General features: G+C 45.1%; 1 protein-coding gene across 11 annotated transcripts in view; it reads left to right on the forward strand.

Annotated features, from left to right (window-relative positions):
* Positions 1–13,358: 13,358 nt before the first annotated feature.
* CFAP91 (cilia and flagella associated protein 91) overlaps positions 13,359–16,724 on the forward strand; it is a 35,233-nt gene continuing 31,867 nt past the window's right edge. For 2 of the 11 annotated variants that reach the window (XM_040422812.1, XM_040422818.1), the window contains exon 1: positions 13,361–13,969. Coding sequence is in view for 1 of the 11 variants with exons in the window: in XM_040422808.1 (XP_040278742.1) it covers positions 13,662–13,704 (43 nt within the window). In the remaining 10 variants the exon portion in view is untranslated. Of the gene's footprint in view, positions 13,970–14,017; positions 14,246–15,449; positions 15,594–16,724 lie in introns of those variants that run through there. The other 9 variants (XM_040422817.1, XM_040422809.1, XM_040422811.1 and 6 more) reach the window with 9 other exon arrangements.

Below are 16,724 nucleotides of genomic sequence, written 5' to 3' on the forward strand. Positions count from 1 at the left end.
CTGCCCCCCACACAGTAGTGTCCCCCACATTGCCCCCCACACAGTAGTGTCCCCCACGCTGCCCCCCACACAGTAGTGTCCCCCACGCTGCCCCCCCCCACTGCCCCCCACAGTGTTCCCCACGCTGTCCCCCACACAGTAGTGTCCCCCACGCTGCCCCCCACACAGTAGTGTCCCCCACATTGCCCCCCACACAGTAGTGTCCCCCACGCTGCCCCCCACACAGTAGTGTCCCCCACGCTGCCCCCCACACAGTAGTGTCCCCCACATTGCCCCCCACACAGTAGTGTCCCCCACGCTGCCCCCCACATAGTATTGTCCCCCACGCTGCCCCCCCACACTGCCCCCCACAGTGTCCCCCACGCTGCCCCCCACACAGTAGTGTCCCCCACGCTGCCCCCCACATAGTACTGTCCCCCACGCTGCCCCCCCCACACTGCCCCCCACACAGTAGTGTCCCCCACGCTGCCCCCCACACAGTAGTGTCCCCCACATTGCCCCCCACACAGTAGTGTCCCCCACGCTGCCCCCCACACAGTAGTGTCCCCCACGCTGCCCCCCACACAGTAGTGTCCCCCACATTGCCCCCCACACAGTAGTGTCCCCCACACTGCCCCATACAGTAGTGTCCCCCACGCTGCCCCCCACACAGTAGTGTCCCCCACATTGCCCCCCATACAGTAGTGTCCCCCACATTGCCCCCCACACAGTAGTGTCCCCCACGCTGCCCCCCACACAGTAGTGTCCCCCACATTGCCCCCCACACAGTAGTGTCCCCCACGCTGCCCCCCACACAGTAGTGTCCCCCACATTGCCCCCCACACAGGAGTGTCCCCCACATTGACATCCCTCTCATAATAAATTGCCCCCCCCCCACTGTGCCACACAGTATCCCACCATATTCCAGTATCCCCCACGTCCTCCTGTGTGCACCCCCCTCATGTCCCCCAAAGTTGCCACATTATAATATAAAATAAAAGTTTGCCCCCACACGTCCTCTGTGCACCCCGGCCCCCTCATGTCCCCCCAAAGTTGGCACATAAAAGAAAAAGAAGGAAACCCTAAAATCTAAATACTTACCTGCGCTTGCTTGCAGAGTCCCGGCACTGTGCTGCTGAGTCCCGGCACAGGCGCGCGCGATGACGTTATCACGCGCGCCTGCGCCAGGATTTCACTACCGCATAAGCTTCAGGCCTTCTAGGCCTGAAGCCTATGGCGGTGATCGGCGGCGGGGCAGGGAACTATGCGCTCCACTCCCTGCCCTGCCGCAGTATGTGGGACTGGGTCACGGGTGTCAGCGCTTCAGAGCCGGTACCCGGGGCGCACCGCCCCCCCCCCCGGGCACGCCACTGCCTGTCACGGTCCCTCCCATGACAGAGGTGAGAAGATCTGACAGTCTCTCTGTTTTCTCCTTGCAGAGTTGTTGTTTGGTAATGTCCACACCTCTTGTCAGGTGCAGCTTGTGCTCATTACTGAGGCTCTATTTAGTCTGGACTCACACTGCTCACCATGCGGTTGATATTTCCTGCTGGTGTTGGTTGAGCTGGTGTGTTGTTCCTTTGGATCTCCTGCTCCTCCATTCTTCTTTAGGCTAAGTGCATTTTGTTTTGCATTTTGTTGTTTTATAGGCCTCAGGGAGACGCTGGTTCCTTCATCTGGGAAGGAACCAGTCGTCTCATTCCCTGCCACTACTCCTAGGGATTTCCAAGGTCTCCAGGGCTAAGGTTCCGGTGTATGAGTATTTCCACCTTCAGGGTCGACTCATACTGGCAGGAGTCAGGGAGAGGTCTCGGGATTCCTAGGAGGTCACCATCCCCCTCCCTTAGCCTTGAGACCTAGACTTCTGTCTATTTCCTTCTGTGTGTTATCTGGTGTTATACCCTCCCCATTACCCATGACAACATGGGAGATCCCTGTGTATAATGATCTATAGAATATATGGGAGATCCCTGTGTATAATGATCTATAGAATATATGAGAGATCACTGTGTATAATGAATCTATAGAATATATGAGAGATCACTGTGTATAATGTATCTATAGAATATATGAGAGATCACTGTGTATAATGTATCTATAGAATATATGAGAGATCACTGTGTATAATGATCTATAGAATATATGAGAGATCACTGTGTATAATGGATCTATAGACTATATAAGAGATCACTGTGTATAATGTATCTATAGAATATATGAGAGATCACTGTGTATAATGTATATATAGAATATATGAGAGATCACTGTGTATAATGTATCTATAGAATATATGAGAGATCACTGTGTATAATGTATCTATAGAATATATGAGAGATCACTGTGTATAATGGATCTATAGAATATATGAGAGATCACTGTGTATAATGTATCTATAGATTATATGAGAGATCACTGTGTATAATGTATCTATAGAATATATGAGAGATCACTGTGTATAATGGATCTATAGAATATATGAGAGATCACTGTGTATAATGTATCTATAGAATATATGAGAGATCACTGTGTATAATGTATCTATAGAATATATGAGAGATCACTGTATATAATGTATCTATAGAATATATGAGAGATCACTGTGTATAATGTATCTATAGAATATATGAGAGATCACTGTGTATAATGGATCTATAGAATATATGAGAGATCACTGTATATAATGTATCTATAGAATATATGAGAGATCACTGTGTATAATAGATCTATGGAATATATGAGAGATCACTGTGTATAATGTATCTATAGAATATATGAGAGATCACTGTGTATAATGGATCTATAGAATATATGAGAGATCACTGTGTATAATGAATCTATAGAATATATGAGAGATCACTGTGTATAATGTATCTATAGAATATATGAGAGATCACTGTGTATAATGTATCTATAGAATATATGAGAGATCACTGTGTATAATGTATCTATAGAATATATGAGAGATCACTGTGTATAATGTATCTATAGAATATATGAGAGATCACTGTGTATAATGTATCTATAGAATATATGAGAGATCACTGTGTATAATGTATCTATAGAATATATGAGAGATCACTGTATATAATGTATCTATAGAATATATGAGAGATCACTGTGTATAATGGATCTATAGAATATATGAGAGATCACTGTGTATAATGTATCTATAGAATATATAAGAGATCACTGTGTATAATGTATCTATAGAATATATGAGAGATCACTGTATATAATGTATCTATAGAATATATGAGAGATCACTGTGTATAATGATCTATAGAATATATGAGAGATCACTGTGTATAATGGATCTATAGAATATATGAGAGATCACTGTGTATAATGGATCTATAGAATATATGAGAGATCACTGTGTATAATGGATCTATAGAATATATGAGAGATCACTTTGTGTTTAATGTATCTATAGAATATATAGGAGATCACTGTGTATAATGGATCTATAGAATATATGAGAGATCACTGTGTATAATGTATCTATAGAATATATGAGAGATCACTGTGTATAATGTATCTATAGGATATATGAGAGATCACTGTGTATAATGGATCTATAGAATATATGAGAGATCACTGTGTATAATGTATCTATAGAATATATGAGAGATCCCTGTGTATAATAAATCTATAGAATATATGAGAGATCACTGTGTATAATGGATCTATAGAATATATGAGAGATCACTGTGTATAATGTATCTATAGAATATATGAGAGATCAATGTGTATAATTAATCTATAGAATATATGAGAGATCACTGTGTATAATGTATCTATAGATTATATGAGAGATCACTGTGTATAATGTATCTATAGAATATATGAGAGATCACTGTGTATAATGTATCTATAGAATATATGAGAGATCACTGTGTATAATGTATCTATAGAATATATGAGAGATCACTGTGTATAATGGATCTATAGAATATATGAGAGATCTCTGTGTATAATGTATCTATAGAATATATGAGAGATCGCTGTGTATAATGGATCTATAGAATATATGAGAGATCACTGTGTATAATGGATCTATAGAATATATGAGAGATCACTGTGTATAATGGATCTATAGATTATATGAGAGATCACTGTGTATAATGTATCTATAGAATATATGAGAGATCACTGTGTATAATGGATCTATAGAATATATGAGAGATCACTGTGTATAATGTATCTATAGAATATATGAGAGATCTCTGTGTATAATGTATCTATAGAATATATAAGAGATCACTGTGTATAATGTATCTATAGAATATATGAGAGATCGCTGTGTATAATGGATCTATAGAATATATGAGAGATCACTGTGTATAATGTATCTATAGAATATATGAGAGATCACTGTGTATAATGATCTATAGAATATATGAGAGATCACTGTGTATAATGTATCTATAGAATATATGAGAGATCACTGTGTATAATGTATCTATAGAATATATGAGAGATCGCTGTGTATAATGGATCTATAGAATATATGAGAGATCACTGTGTATAATGTATCTATAGAATATATGAGAGATCACTGTGTATAATATATCTATAGAATATATGAGAGATCGCTGTGTATAATGTATCTATAGAATATATGAGAGATCACTGTGTATAATGGATCTATAGAATATATGAGAGATCACTGTGTATAATAAATCTATAGAATATATGAGAGATCAATGTGTATAATTAATCTATAGAATATATGAGAGATCACTGTGTATAATGTATCTATAGATTATATGAGAGATCACTGTGTATAATGGATCTATAGAATATATGAGAGATCACTGTGTATAATGTATCTATAGAATATATGAGAGATCACTGTGTATAATGTATCTATAGAATATATGAGAGATCACTGTGTATAATGTATCTATAGAATATATGAGAGATCACTGTGTATAATGGATCTATAGAATATATGAGAGATCACTGTGTATAATGTATCTATAGAATATATGAGAGATCACTGTGTATAATGGATCTATAGAATATATGAGAGATCTCTGTGTATAATGTATCTATAGAATATATGAGAGATCGCTGTGTATAATGGATCTATAGAATATATGAGAGATCACTGTGTATAATGGATCTATAGAATATATGAGAGATCACTGTGTATAATGGATCTATAGATTATATGAGAGATCACTGTGTATAATGTATCTATAGAATATATGAGAGATCACTGTGTATAATGGATCTATAGAATATATGAGAGATCACTGTGTATAATGTATCTATAGAATATATGAGAGATCTCTGTGTATAATGTATCTATAGAATATATAAGAGATCACTGTGTATAATGTATCTATAGAATATATGAGAGATCACTGTGTATAATGGATCTATAGAATATATGAGAGATCACTGTGTATAATGTATCTATAGAATATATGAGAGATCTCTGTGTATAATGTATCTATAGAATATATGAGAGATCACTGTGTATAATGATCTATAGAATATATGAGAGATCACTGTGTATAATGGATCTATAGAATATATGAGATCACTGTGTATAATGGATCTATAGATTATATGAGAGATCACTGTGTATAATGATCTATAGAATATATGAGAGATCACTGTGTATAATGTATCTATAGAATATATGAGAGATCACTGTGTATAATGTATCTATAGAATATATGAGAGATCACTGTGTATAATATATCTATAGAATATATGAGAGATCGCTGTGTATAATGTATCTATAGAATATATGAGAGATCACTGTGTATAATGGATCTATAGAATATATGAGAGATCACTGTGTATAATGTATCTATAGAATATATGAGAGATCACTGTGTATAATGGATCTATAGAATATATGAGAGATCACTGTGTATAATGTATCTATAGAATATATGAGAGATCTCTGTGTATAATGTATCTATAGAATATATGAGAGATCACTGTGTATAATGATCTATAGAATATATGAGAGATCACTGTGTATAATGTATCTATAGAATATATGAGAGATCACTGTGTATAATGTATCTATAGAATATATGAGAGATCACTGTGTATAATGATCTATAGAATATATGAGAGATCACTGTGTATAATGGATCTATAGAATATATGAAAGATCTCTGTGTATAATGATCTATAGATTATATGAGAGATCACTGTGTATAATGGATCTATAGAATATATGAGTGATCACTGTGTATAATGTATCTATAGAATATATAAGAGATCACTGTGTATAATGATCTATAGAATATATGAGAGATCACTGTGTATAATGTATCTATAGAATATATGAGAGATCACTGTGTATAATGGATCTATAGAATATATAAGAGATCACTGTATATAATGTATCTATAGAATATATGAGAGATCACTGTGTATAATGATCTATAGAATATATGAGAGATCACTGTGTATAATGTATCTATAGAATATATGAGAGATCACTGTGTATAATGAATCTATAGAATATATGAGAGATCACTGTGTATAATGATCTATAGAATATATGAGAGATCTCTGTGTATAATGTATCCATAGAATATATGAGAGATCACTGTGTATAATGTATCTATAGAATATATAAGAGATCACTGTGTATAATGAATCTATAGAATATATGAGAGATCACTGTGTATAATGTATCTATAGAATATATGAGAGATCACTGTGTATAATGTATCTATAGATTATATGAGAGATCACTGTGTATAATGGATCTATAGAATATATGAGAGATCACTGTGTATAATGTATCTATAGAATATATAAGAGATCACTGTGTATAATGATCTATAGAATATATGAGAGATCACTGTGTATAATGGATCTATAGAATATATGAGAGATCACTGTGTATAATGAATCTATAGAATATATGAGAGATCACTGTGTATAATGTATCTATAGAATATATGAGAGATCACTGTGTATAATGATCTATAGAATATATGAGAGATCACTGTGTATAATGATCTATAGAATATATGAGAGATCACTGTGTATAATGTATCTATAGATTATATGAGAGATCACTGTGTATAATGTATCTATAGAATATATGAGAGATCACTGTGTATAATGGATCTATAGAATATATGAGAGATCACTGTGTATAATGGATCTATAGATTATATGAGAGATCACTGTGTATAATGTATCTATAGAATATATGAGAGATCACTGTGTATAATGTATCTATAGAATATATGAGAGATCACTGTGTATAATGTATCTATAGAATATATGAGAGATCACTGTGTATAATGTATCTATAGAATATATGGGAGATCACTGTGTATAATGATCTATAGAATATATGAGAGATCACTGTGTATAATGTATCTATAGAATATATGAGAGATCACTGTGTATAATGTATCTATAGAATATATGAGAGATCACTGTGTATAATGATCTATAGAATATATGAGAGATCACTGTGTATAATGGATCTATAGAATATATGAGAGATCACTGTGTATAATGTATCTATAGAATATATGAGAGATCACTGTGTATAATGTATCTATAGAATATATGAGAGATCACTGTGTATAATGATCTATAGAATATATGAGAGATCACTGTGTATAATGTATCTATAGATTATATGAGAGATCACTGTGTATAATGTATCTATAGAATATATGAGAGATCACTGTGTATAATGTATCTATAGAATATATGAGAGATCACTCTGTGTATAATGTATCTATAGAATATATGAGAGATCACTGTGTATAATGTATCTATAGAATATATGAGAGATCACTGTGTATAATGGATCTATAGAATATATGAGAGATCACTGTGTATAATGATCTATAGAATATATCAGAGATCACTGTGTATAATGTATCTATAGAATATATAAGAGATCACTGTGTATAATGTATCTATAGAATATATAAGAGATCACTGTGTATAATGATCTATAGATTATATGAGAGCCATACGGTGCGCACACCCGGCCGTCTTAACTATACAGACAGTACAGGAAGGTATCGGTGCCTCTATGGTCTTCCCAGGAAAGCAGTGAAGATAAAAAACAATTACCCCATTCATGCCAGCAGGCAGTGTACGGGCACCCACTGCCCACTGATGACTGTGAGGCATGGGTGACCTGAGGAGGTATGTGCGGCAGGCGGATGTAAGTGCCCCCCCCCCCTGGAGACCCCGGCTATGAGCTGCTGACTGATTCCTTCCCATACATCTAAATTAGGCGCAAGGCCACAGGAGCAGGTGCAGCGCTGAGCAGAGGGAGATGGCATGAGGGTGGCACGTGGGGGAAACACAGGAGAGCAGAGAGAGATGGCAAGGAGGGAGGGCAGAGAGAGAGAGAGATGGCATGGAGGGAGGGCAGAGAGAGATGGCATGGAGGGAGGGCAGAGAGAGATGGCATGGAGGGAGGGCAGAGAAAGAGAGAGATGGCATGGAGGGAGGGCAGAGAGAGATGGCATGGAGGGAGGGCAGAGAGAGATGGCATGGAGGGAGGGCAGAGAGAGACGACATGGAGGGAGGGCAGAGAGAGATGGCATGGAGGGAGGGCAGAGAGAGAGGTGGCATGGAGAAAGGGCAGAGAGAGAGATGGCATGGAGGAAGGGCAGAGAGAGAGATGGCATGGAGGAAGGGCAGAGAGAGATGGCATGGAGGAAGGGCAGAGAGAGAGATGGCATGGAGGAAGGGCAGAGAGAGATGGCATAGAGAAAGGGCAGAGAGAGATGGCATGGAGGAAGGGCAGAGAGAGATGGCATGGAGGGAGGACAGAGAAAGACAGAGATGGCATGGAGGGATGGCAGAGAAAGATGGCATGGAGGGAGGGCAAAGAGAAAGATGGCATGGAGGGAGGGCAAAGAGAGAGATGACATGGAGGGAGGGCAGAGAGAGATGGCATGGAGGGAGTGCAGAGAGATATGGCAAGAGGGAGGGCAGAGAAAGAGATGGCATGGAGGAAGGGCAGAGAGAGAGATGGCATGGAGAAAGGGCAGAGAGAGAGATGGCATAGAGAAAGGGCAGAGAGAGAGATGGAATGGAGGGAGGACAGAGAAAGACAGAGATGGCATGGAGGGATGGCAGAGAAAGATGGCATGGAGGGAGGGCAAAGAGAGAGATGACATGGAGGGAGGGCAGAGAAAGAGAGATGGCATGGAGGGATGGCAGAGAGATGGCATGGAGGGAGGGCAGAGAGATGGCATGGAGGGAGGACAGAGAGATATGGCATGGAGGGAGGGCAGAGAGAGAGATGGCATGGAGAAAGGGCAGAGAGAGACAGAGAGATGGCATGGAGGAAGGGCAGAGAGAGATGGCATGGAGGGAGGGCAGAGAGAGATGGCATGGAAGGAGGGAAGATAAAGAGAGAGATGGCATGGAGGGAGGGCAGAGAGAGATGGCATGGAGGGAGGGAAGATAAAGAGAGAGATGGCATGGAGGGAGGCCAGAGAGAGATGGCATGGAGGGAGGGCAGAGAGAGATGGCATGGAGGGAGGGCAGAGAGAGATGGCATGGAGGAAGGGCAGAGAGATATGGCATGGAGGAAGGGCAGAGAGAGAGGTGGCATGGAGGAAGGGCAGAGAGAGATGGCATGGAGGGAGGACAGAGAAAGACAGAGATGGCATGGAGGGATGGCAGAGAAAGATGGCATGGAGGGCAGAGAGAGATGGCATGGAGGGAGGGCAGAGAGATGGCATGGATGGAGGTCAGAGAGATGGCATGGAGGGAGGGCAGAGAAAGATGGCATGGAGGGAGGGGAGAGAGAGATGGCATGGAGGGAGGGCAGAAAAAGAGAAAGATGGCATGGATGGAGGGCAGAGAAAGAGAGAGATGGCATGGAGAGAGGGCAGAGAGATGGCATGGGAGGGCAGAGAGAGATGGCATGGAGGGAGGACAGAGAGAGATGGCATGGAGGGAGGGCAGAGAAAGAGAGAGATGGCATGGAGGGAGGGCAGAGAGAGATGGCATGGAGGGAGGGCAGAGAGAGATGGCATGGAGGAAGGGCAGAGAGATATGGCATGGAGGAAGGGCAGAGAGAGAGGTGGCATGGAGGAAGGGCAGAGAGAGATGGCATGGAGGGAGGACAGAGAAAGACAGAGATGGCATGGAGGGATGGCAGAGAAAGATGGCATGGAGGGAGGGCAGAGAGAGATGGCATGGAGGGAGGGCAGAGAGATGGCATGGATGGAGGTCAGAGAGATGGCATGGAGGGAGGGCAGAGAGATGACATGGAGGGAGGGCAGAGAAAGATGGCATGGAGGGAGGGGAGAGAGATATGGCATGGAGGGAGGGCAGAAAAAGAGAAAGATGGCATGGATGGAGGGCAGAGAAAGAGAGAGATGGCATGGAGAGAGGGCAGAGAGATGGCATGGGAGGGCAGAGAGAGATGGCATGGAGGGAGGACAGAGAGAGATGGCATGGAGGGAGGGCAGAGAAAGAGAGAGATGGCATGGAGGGAGGGCAGAGAGAGATGGCATGGAGGGAGGGCAGAGAAAGAGAGAGATGGCATGGAGGGAGGGCAGAGAGAGATGGCATGGAGGGAGGGCAGAGAGAGATGGCATGGAGGGAGGGCAGAGAAAGAGAGAGATGGCATGGAGGGAGGGCAGAGAGAGATGGCATGGAGGGAGGGCAGAGAAAGAGAGAGATGGCATGGAGGGAGGGCAGAGAGAGATGGCATGGAGGGAGGGCAGAGAGAGACGGCATGGAGGGAGGGCAGAGAGAGATGGCATGGAGGGAGGGCAGAGAGAGAGGTGGCATGGAGAAAGGGCAGAGAGAGAAATGGCATGGAGGAAGGGCAGAGAGAGATGGCATAGAGAAAGGGCAGAGAGAGATGGCATGGAGGAAGGGCAGAGAGAGATGGCATGGAGGGAGGACAGAGAAAGACAGAGATGGCATGGAGGGATGGCAGAGAAAGATGGCATGGAGGGAGGGCAAAGAGAAAGATGGCATGGAGGGAGGGCAAAGAGAGAGATGACATGGAGGGAGGGCAGAGAGAGATGGCATGGAGGGAGTGCAGAGAGATATGGCAAGAGGGAGGGCAGAGAAAGAGAGAGATGGCATAGAGGGATGGCAGAGAGAGATGGCATGGAGGGAGGGCAGAGAGAGATGGCATGGAGGGAGGGCAGAGAGAGAGATGGCATGGAGGAAGGGCAGAGAGAGATGGCATGGAGAAAGGGCAGAGAGAGATGGCATAGAGAAAGGGCAGAGAGAGAGATGGAATGGAGGGAGGACAGAGAAAGACAGAGATGGCATGGAGGGATGGCAGAGAAAGATGGCATGGAGGGAGGGCAAAGAGAGAGATGACATGGAGGGAGGGCAGAGAAAGAGAGATGGCATGGAGGGAGGGCAGAGAGATGGCATGGAGGGAGGACAGAGAGATATGGCATGGAGAAAGGGCAGAGAGAGAGAGATGGCATGGAGAAAGGGCAGAGAGAGAGATGGCATGGAGGAAGGGCAGAGAGAGAGAGATGACATGGAGAAAGGGCAGAGAGAGAGATGGCATGGAGGGAGGACAGAGAAAGACAGATGGCATGGAAGGATGGCAGAGAAAGATGGCATGGGGGGAGGACAAAGAGAAAGATGGCATGGGGGGAGGGCAAAGAGAGAGATGACATGGAGAGAGGGCAGAGAGAGATGGCATGGAGGGAGGGCAGAGAGAAATGGCATGGAAGGAGGACAGAGAGAGAGATGGCATGGAGGGAGGGCAGAGAAAGAGAGAGATGGCATGGAGGGAGGGCAGAGAGAGATGGCATGTAGAGAGGGCACAGAGATGGCATGCAGGAAGGGCAGACAGAGGTATAGTTTGAGGGAAACAGAGGGGGTAGCGTGCAGGGAGATGGGGGGTGAGGTGCCATGCACTATAGTCATCCCTGTGTGGGTGGCGTTCCTCTTGGCGCAGCGGTTGCCCAGTGTGCCCTGTTCTATATATGTGGCGGTATTCGGGTTATCGCTGTGACCGGAGGACGCGCCGTCCTGTTCTGGCTTTTATCAGTCGCAGCTGCTGAGTGTGAGCGACACGGAGCAGGATACCGAGGGTGATCGGAGAGAAGCGTGGCTCACACATCCACATGCCGTGCAGCCTGGCAGCTGGTGCGGTGGTCGCCATGTGGAGCTGTGCCAATACAGTGGGGACCCGCTCAGAAGAGGTCACCTTGACCAAAAATTATATAAAGTGCCCCATATACGGTCTATACAAGGTGCTGAGAGGCAACAGCTGGATGTGCGAGCGCCGCTTATCTCTGCTGTGTGTCAGAATGTCACATACAGAACAGACCGAGCCTGATGGGGGTTATCTGCCATGGAGGGGGTTATCGCAGCGAGGACCATGGCCGCCATCAGTTTCCACAGCAGTTGTCACCCAGCTTTCCCAGGCTCCTGAATGCATCCTTGGAACTAGACTGCTGCCAATCTGCTGGGTGAGCGGGCACGTTACTGATACTTGGCAGAACGTTTCCTATTAGTTACAGGATGTGGCTGGAGAATTGGCATGGAAGTCTCTGTACCAGCTGGGTAGACGCAGCCCCGCCCATTCCTGCCCAGCCCCTCCGATCGCACCCCCTCATGTGCCCGACCCCTCCGATTGTACTCACTCATGTGCCCGACCCCTCCGATTGCACCCCCTCAAGTGCCCGACCCCTCCGATCGTACCCACTCATGTGCCCGACCCCTCCGATCGTACCCCCTCATGTGCCTGACCCCTCCGATCGTACCCCCTCATGTGCTCGGCATCTCCGATCGTACCCCCTCATGTGCTCGGCATCTCCGATCGCACCCCCTCATGTGCTCGGCATCTCCGATCGTACCCCCTCATGTGCTCGGCATCTCCGATCGTACCCCCTCATGTCCCCAGCACCTCCGATCATACCCCCTCATGTGCTCGGCATCTCCGATCGTACCCCCTCATGTCCCCAGCACCTCCGATCGTACCCCCTCATGTGCTCGGCATCTCCGATCGTACCCCCTCATGTCCCCAGCACCTCCGATCGTACCCCCTCATGTCCCCAGCACCTCCGATCGTACCCCCTCATGTGCCCGGCACCTCCGATCGTACCCCCTCATGTGCCCGGCACCCCCAATCGCACCCCCTCATGTGCTCGGCACCTCTGATCGTATCTCTTCATGTGCCCGACACCCCCAATCGTACCCCCTCATATGCCCGGCCCCTCCGATCGTATCTCTTCATGTGCCTGGCACAGTCAGAGCCTCCCCTGATAATGGATACCATTATACCATTTCCCAGGAGGCCTCCGCTCTGCCACACCCCCGCCAGCAATGAGACTTCCCTGACTTGATGCCAGCTGGGCACGGTGCCCACAGCTAATGGAGTAAGCATAACCGCTGGATGTTTACATCTGAAGGCAAAATCAGCAGCAGAAATTAGAATGTAAGCTCTTGGATTGAGTGAAGCATATGCCACCGCGGCACAGAAAGCGAGCGATTCACCTGATACCGTCACTGCGCGGCCGATGACAGACGGAAACAGAGACTTTTCATCGGCCGCCCTGGGCACCATGGCAGCCGCCTCCTGGGGGGCACTAACTTTTGCAAACCATTAAAGGAGATCATTTGGCAGTGATCCCATCACAAGACTGGCGAAACCAAAACAGGGTTAGACTGGCACAACATCCCCCGCTCACGCCAGATGGAGGAGGCGGAGACCGCAGATGGCAGTGATGGCGGGCACAGGGTCTGGTGTGCGGTACAACTGTAAGGGGTGCGGTGATGATGCAAGATTAATGGCGGACCATGAGCAGGAATCTTTGGCGCAGGCGGTGAAGGCTCAGTACGCGGGCGGACACTCACCTGAGGTGGGGCACATGGTGGTCTCCGGAGCAGCGGGCGCGGATGTATCACTGCCGCCAGCGCCGCCTCGGGTTTATTTACACTGAGCAATAAATAATTCACGGGGCCCCCGAGGGACACAGCAAAGAGCGAGGCGGGGGCAGGTGCCTGGTGAGAGGGCGGCAGCCAGGTGAGACCTGCGGGCGGGGGGAACTGCCGTACAACTACAAGCCCCAGCGGGCCAAGGAAGGTGCTGACAGAGCATGCTGGGAGTTGTAGTCCAATAGTCTGATAACTGCAGCAGGGTACAGATCACTGGTGCAGAGGATCCTGTGGGCTCAGAGGGGCGGCGTCCTGCTGCCCTGAGGGAGGTGAGGGGTTAACACAGGATCCCCCACAATACAGCACCCCAGAACATGGATGAGGTGACAGCACGATGGTCGGTGCAGCTTCGGATGTGAGTGAGGTATAAGACAAATGTGAATGCTGCTCCGGATGTGACTGGAGTGTTATACAGAGTGGTGAATGCAACTTTAGATGTACGCAGAATTGTGAATGCAGCTCTGGATGTGACTGTACACAGAATTGTGAATGCAGCTCTGGATGCGACTGTAGACAGAATTGGGAATGCAGCTCTGGATGTGACTGTACACAGAATTGTGAATGCAGCTCTAGATGCGACTGTAGACAGAATTGTGAATGCAGCTCTGGATGTGAATGTAGACAGAATTGTGAATGCAGCTCTGGATGTGACTGTAGGCAGAATTGTAAATGCAGCTCTGGATGTGACTGTAGGCAGAATTGTGAATGCAGCTCTGGATGTGACTGTATACAGAACTGTGAATGCAGCTCTGGATGTGACTGTAGGCAGAATTGTAAATGCAGCTCTGGATGTGACTGTAGACAGAATTGTGAATGCAGCTCTGGGTGTGACTGTAGACAGAATTGTGAATGCAGCTCTAGATGTGACTGTAGACAGAATTGTGAATGCAGCTCTGGATGTGACTGTACACAGAATTGTAAATGCAGCTTTGGATGTGACTGTAGACAGAATTGTGACTGCAGCTCTGGATGTGACTGTACACAGAATTGTAAATGCAGCTTTGGATGTGACTGTAGACAGAATTGTGAATGCAGCTCTAGATGTGACTGTAGGCAGAATTGTGAATGCAGCTCTGGATGTGACTGTAGACAGAATTGTGAATGCGGCTCTGGATGTGACTGTAGGCAGAATTGTGAATGCAGCTCTAGCTGTGACTGTAGACAGAATTGTGAATGCAGCTCTAGATGCGACTGTAGGCAGAATTGTGAATGCAGCTCTGGGTGTGACTATAGACAGAATTGTGAATGCAGCTCTAGATGCGACTGTAGGCAGTATTGTGAATGCAGCTCTAAGTGTGACTATAGACACAATTGTGAATGCAGCTCTGGATGTGACTGTAGACAGAATTGTGAATGCAGCTCTGGATGTGACTGTAGACAGAATTGTGAATGCAGCTCTGGATGTGACTGTAGACAGAATTGTGAATGCAGCTCTGGGTGTGACTATAGACAGAATTGTGAATGCAGCTCTGGATGTGACTGTAGGCACCTGCAATGTCCAGGTCATCACATACTGTTAGTACGAGTGTATTTAAAGTCTATAAACTTGATCTCGGGATTCTTACCAGTTGTCCAGGAGCCACCATTGCAGCCGGGGCCCCTGATCCGCTGCCTGTGATCCCTGGTGAGAGCGCCGCGCTCCTCCTCCTCCTCCTCATCAGTGCTGCGGGGGACACAACATGAGACAAATGTGAAGAACTGGACACCATCAGGTCTGGATGTGACTGGAGTACAAGATATAACACCTGTATTGTGAATACAGCTCTGGATGTGTGTGGTGTATATGATATAGCAGCAGTATTGTGAACACAGCTCTGGATGTGTGTGGTATATATGATATAGCAGCAGTATTGTGAATACAGCTCTCGATGTGTGTGGTGTATATGATATAGCAGCAGTATTGTGAATACAGCTCTGGATGAGAGTAGAGTATAAAATATAACAGCAGTATTGTGAATGCAGCTCTGGATGTGACTGGAGCATAAAATATAGTGAGGTTGCTGAACCTACCCCAGCGCCAGCTGCATTATACTCGGACCTGCTCCGCTTGTGTGCATACAATCCAGAAAAACATCGGTGATATGACATATATTTGGTTTTGTCACATCGCCGATACTTTTCGGAGCTTTGGTCGTCCTTGGGGCGATCGTGCTGCAGGTCTAACATTGAAGGAGTCGTTCAGGGCTGGGTGTGGGATCCCCAGCTGGGCCACAACTCTCGAACTGGATCTTAGGATGCATGCTTGGACTATGCCACACAAGGGTTAATTGGGGTAACACCCGTGACTCGTCCACAGCGCGCCCGACTACAACACACACCGCGACCGGCCGTTATACACACGGTGTCTGTGGAGAAGGAATTTAATCATTTCTTCAATAAAGCATCAAAATTTTATTTCCTGTGCCAGACATTTTCCTTTTTCCAGAGCATAAAATACGAATACAGCTCTGGATGTGACTGGAGTATAAAATATAACAGCAGTACTGTGAATGCAGCTCTGGATGTGACTGGAGTATAAAATATAACAGCAGTATTGGGAATGCAGCTCTGGATGTGACTGGAGTATAAAATATAACAGCAGTATTGGGAATGCAGCTCTGGATGTGACTGGAGTATAAAATATAACATCAGTACTGTGAATGCAGCTCTGGATGTGACTGGAGTATAAAGTATAGAAGCAGTATTGTGAATGCAGTTCTGAATGTGACTGGAGTATAAAATATATCTAGCAGTATTGTTAACGCAGCTCTGGATGTGACTGGAGTATAGGATATAGCAGCAGTATTAGCGCAGCTCTGGATGTGACTGGAGTATAGGATATAGCAGCAGTATTGTGAATGCAG

The sequence above is a fragment of the Bufo bufo genome, chromosome 3, assembly GCF_905171765.1.
Source record: "Bufo bufo chromosome 3, aBufBuf1.1, whole genome shotgun sequence".
Lineage (NCBI taxonomy): Eukaryota > Metazoa > Chordata > Amphibia > Anura > Bufonidae > Bufo > Bufo bufo.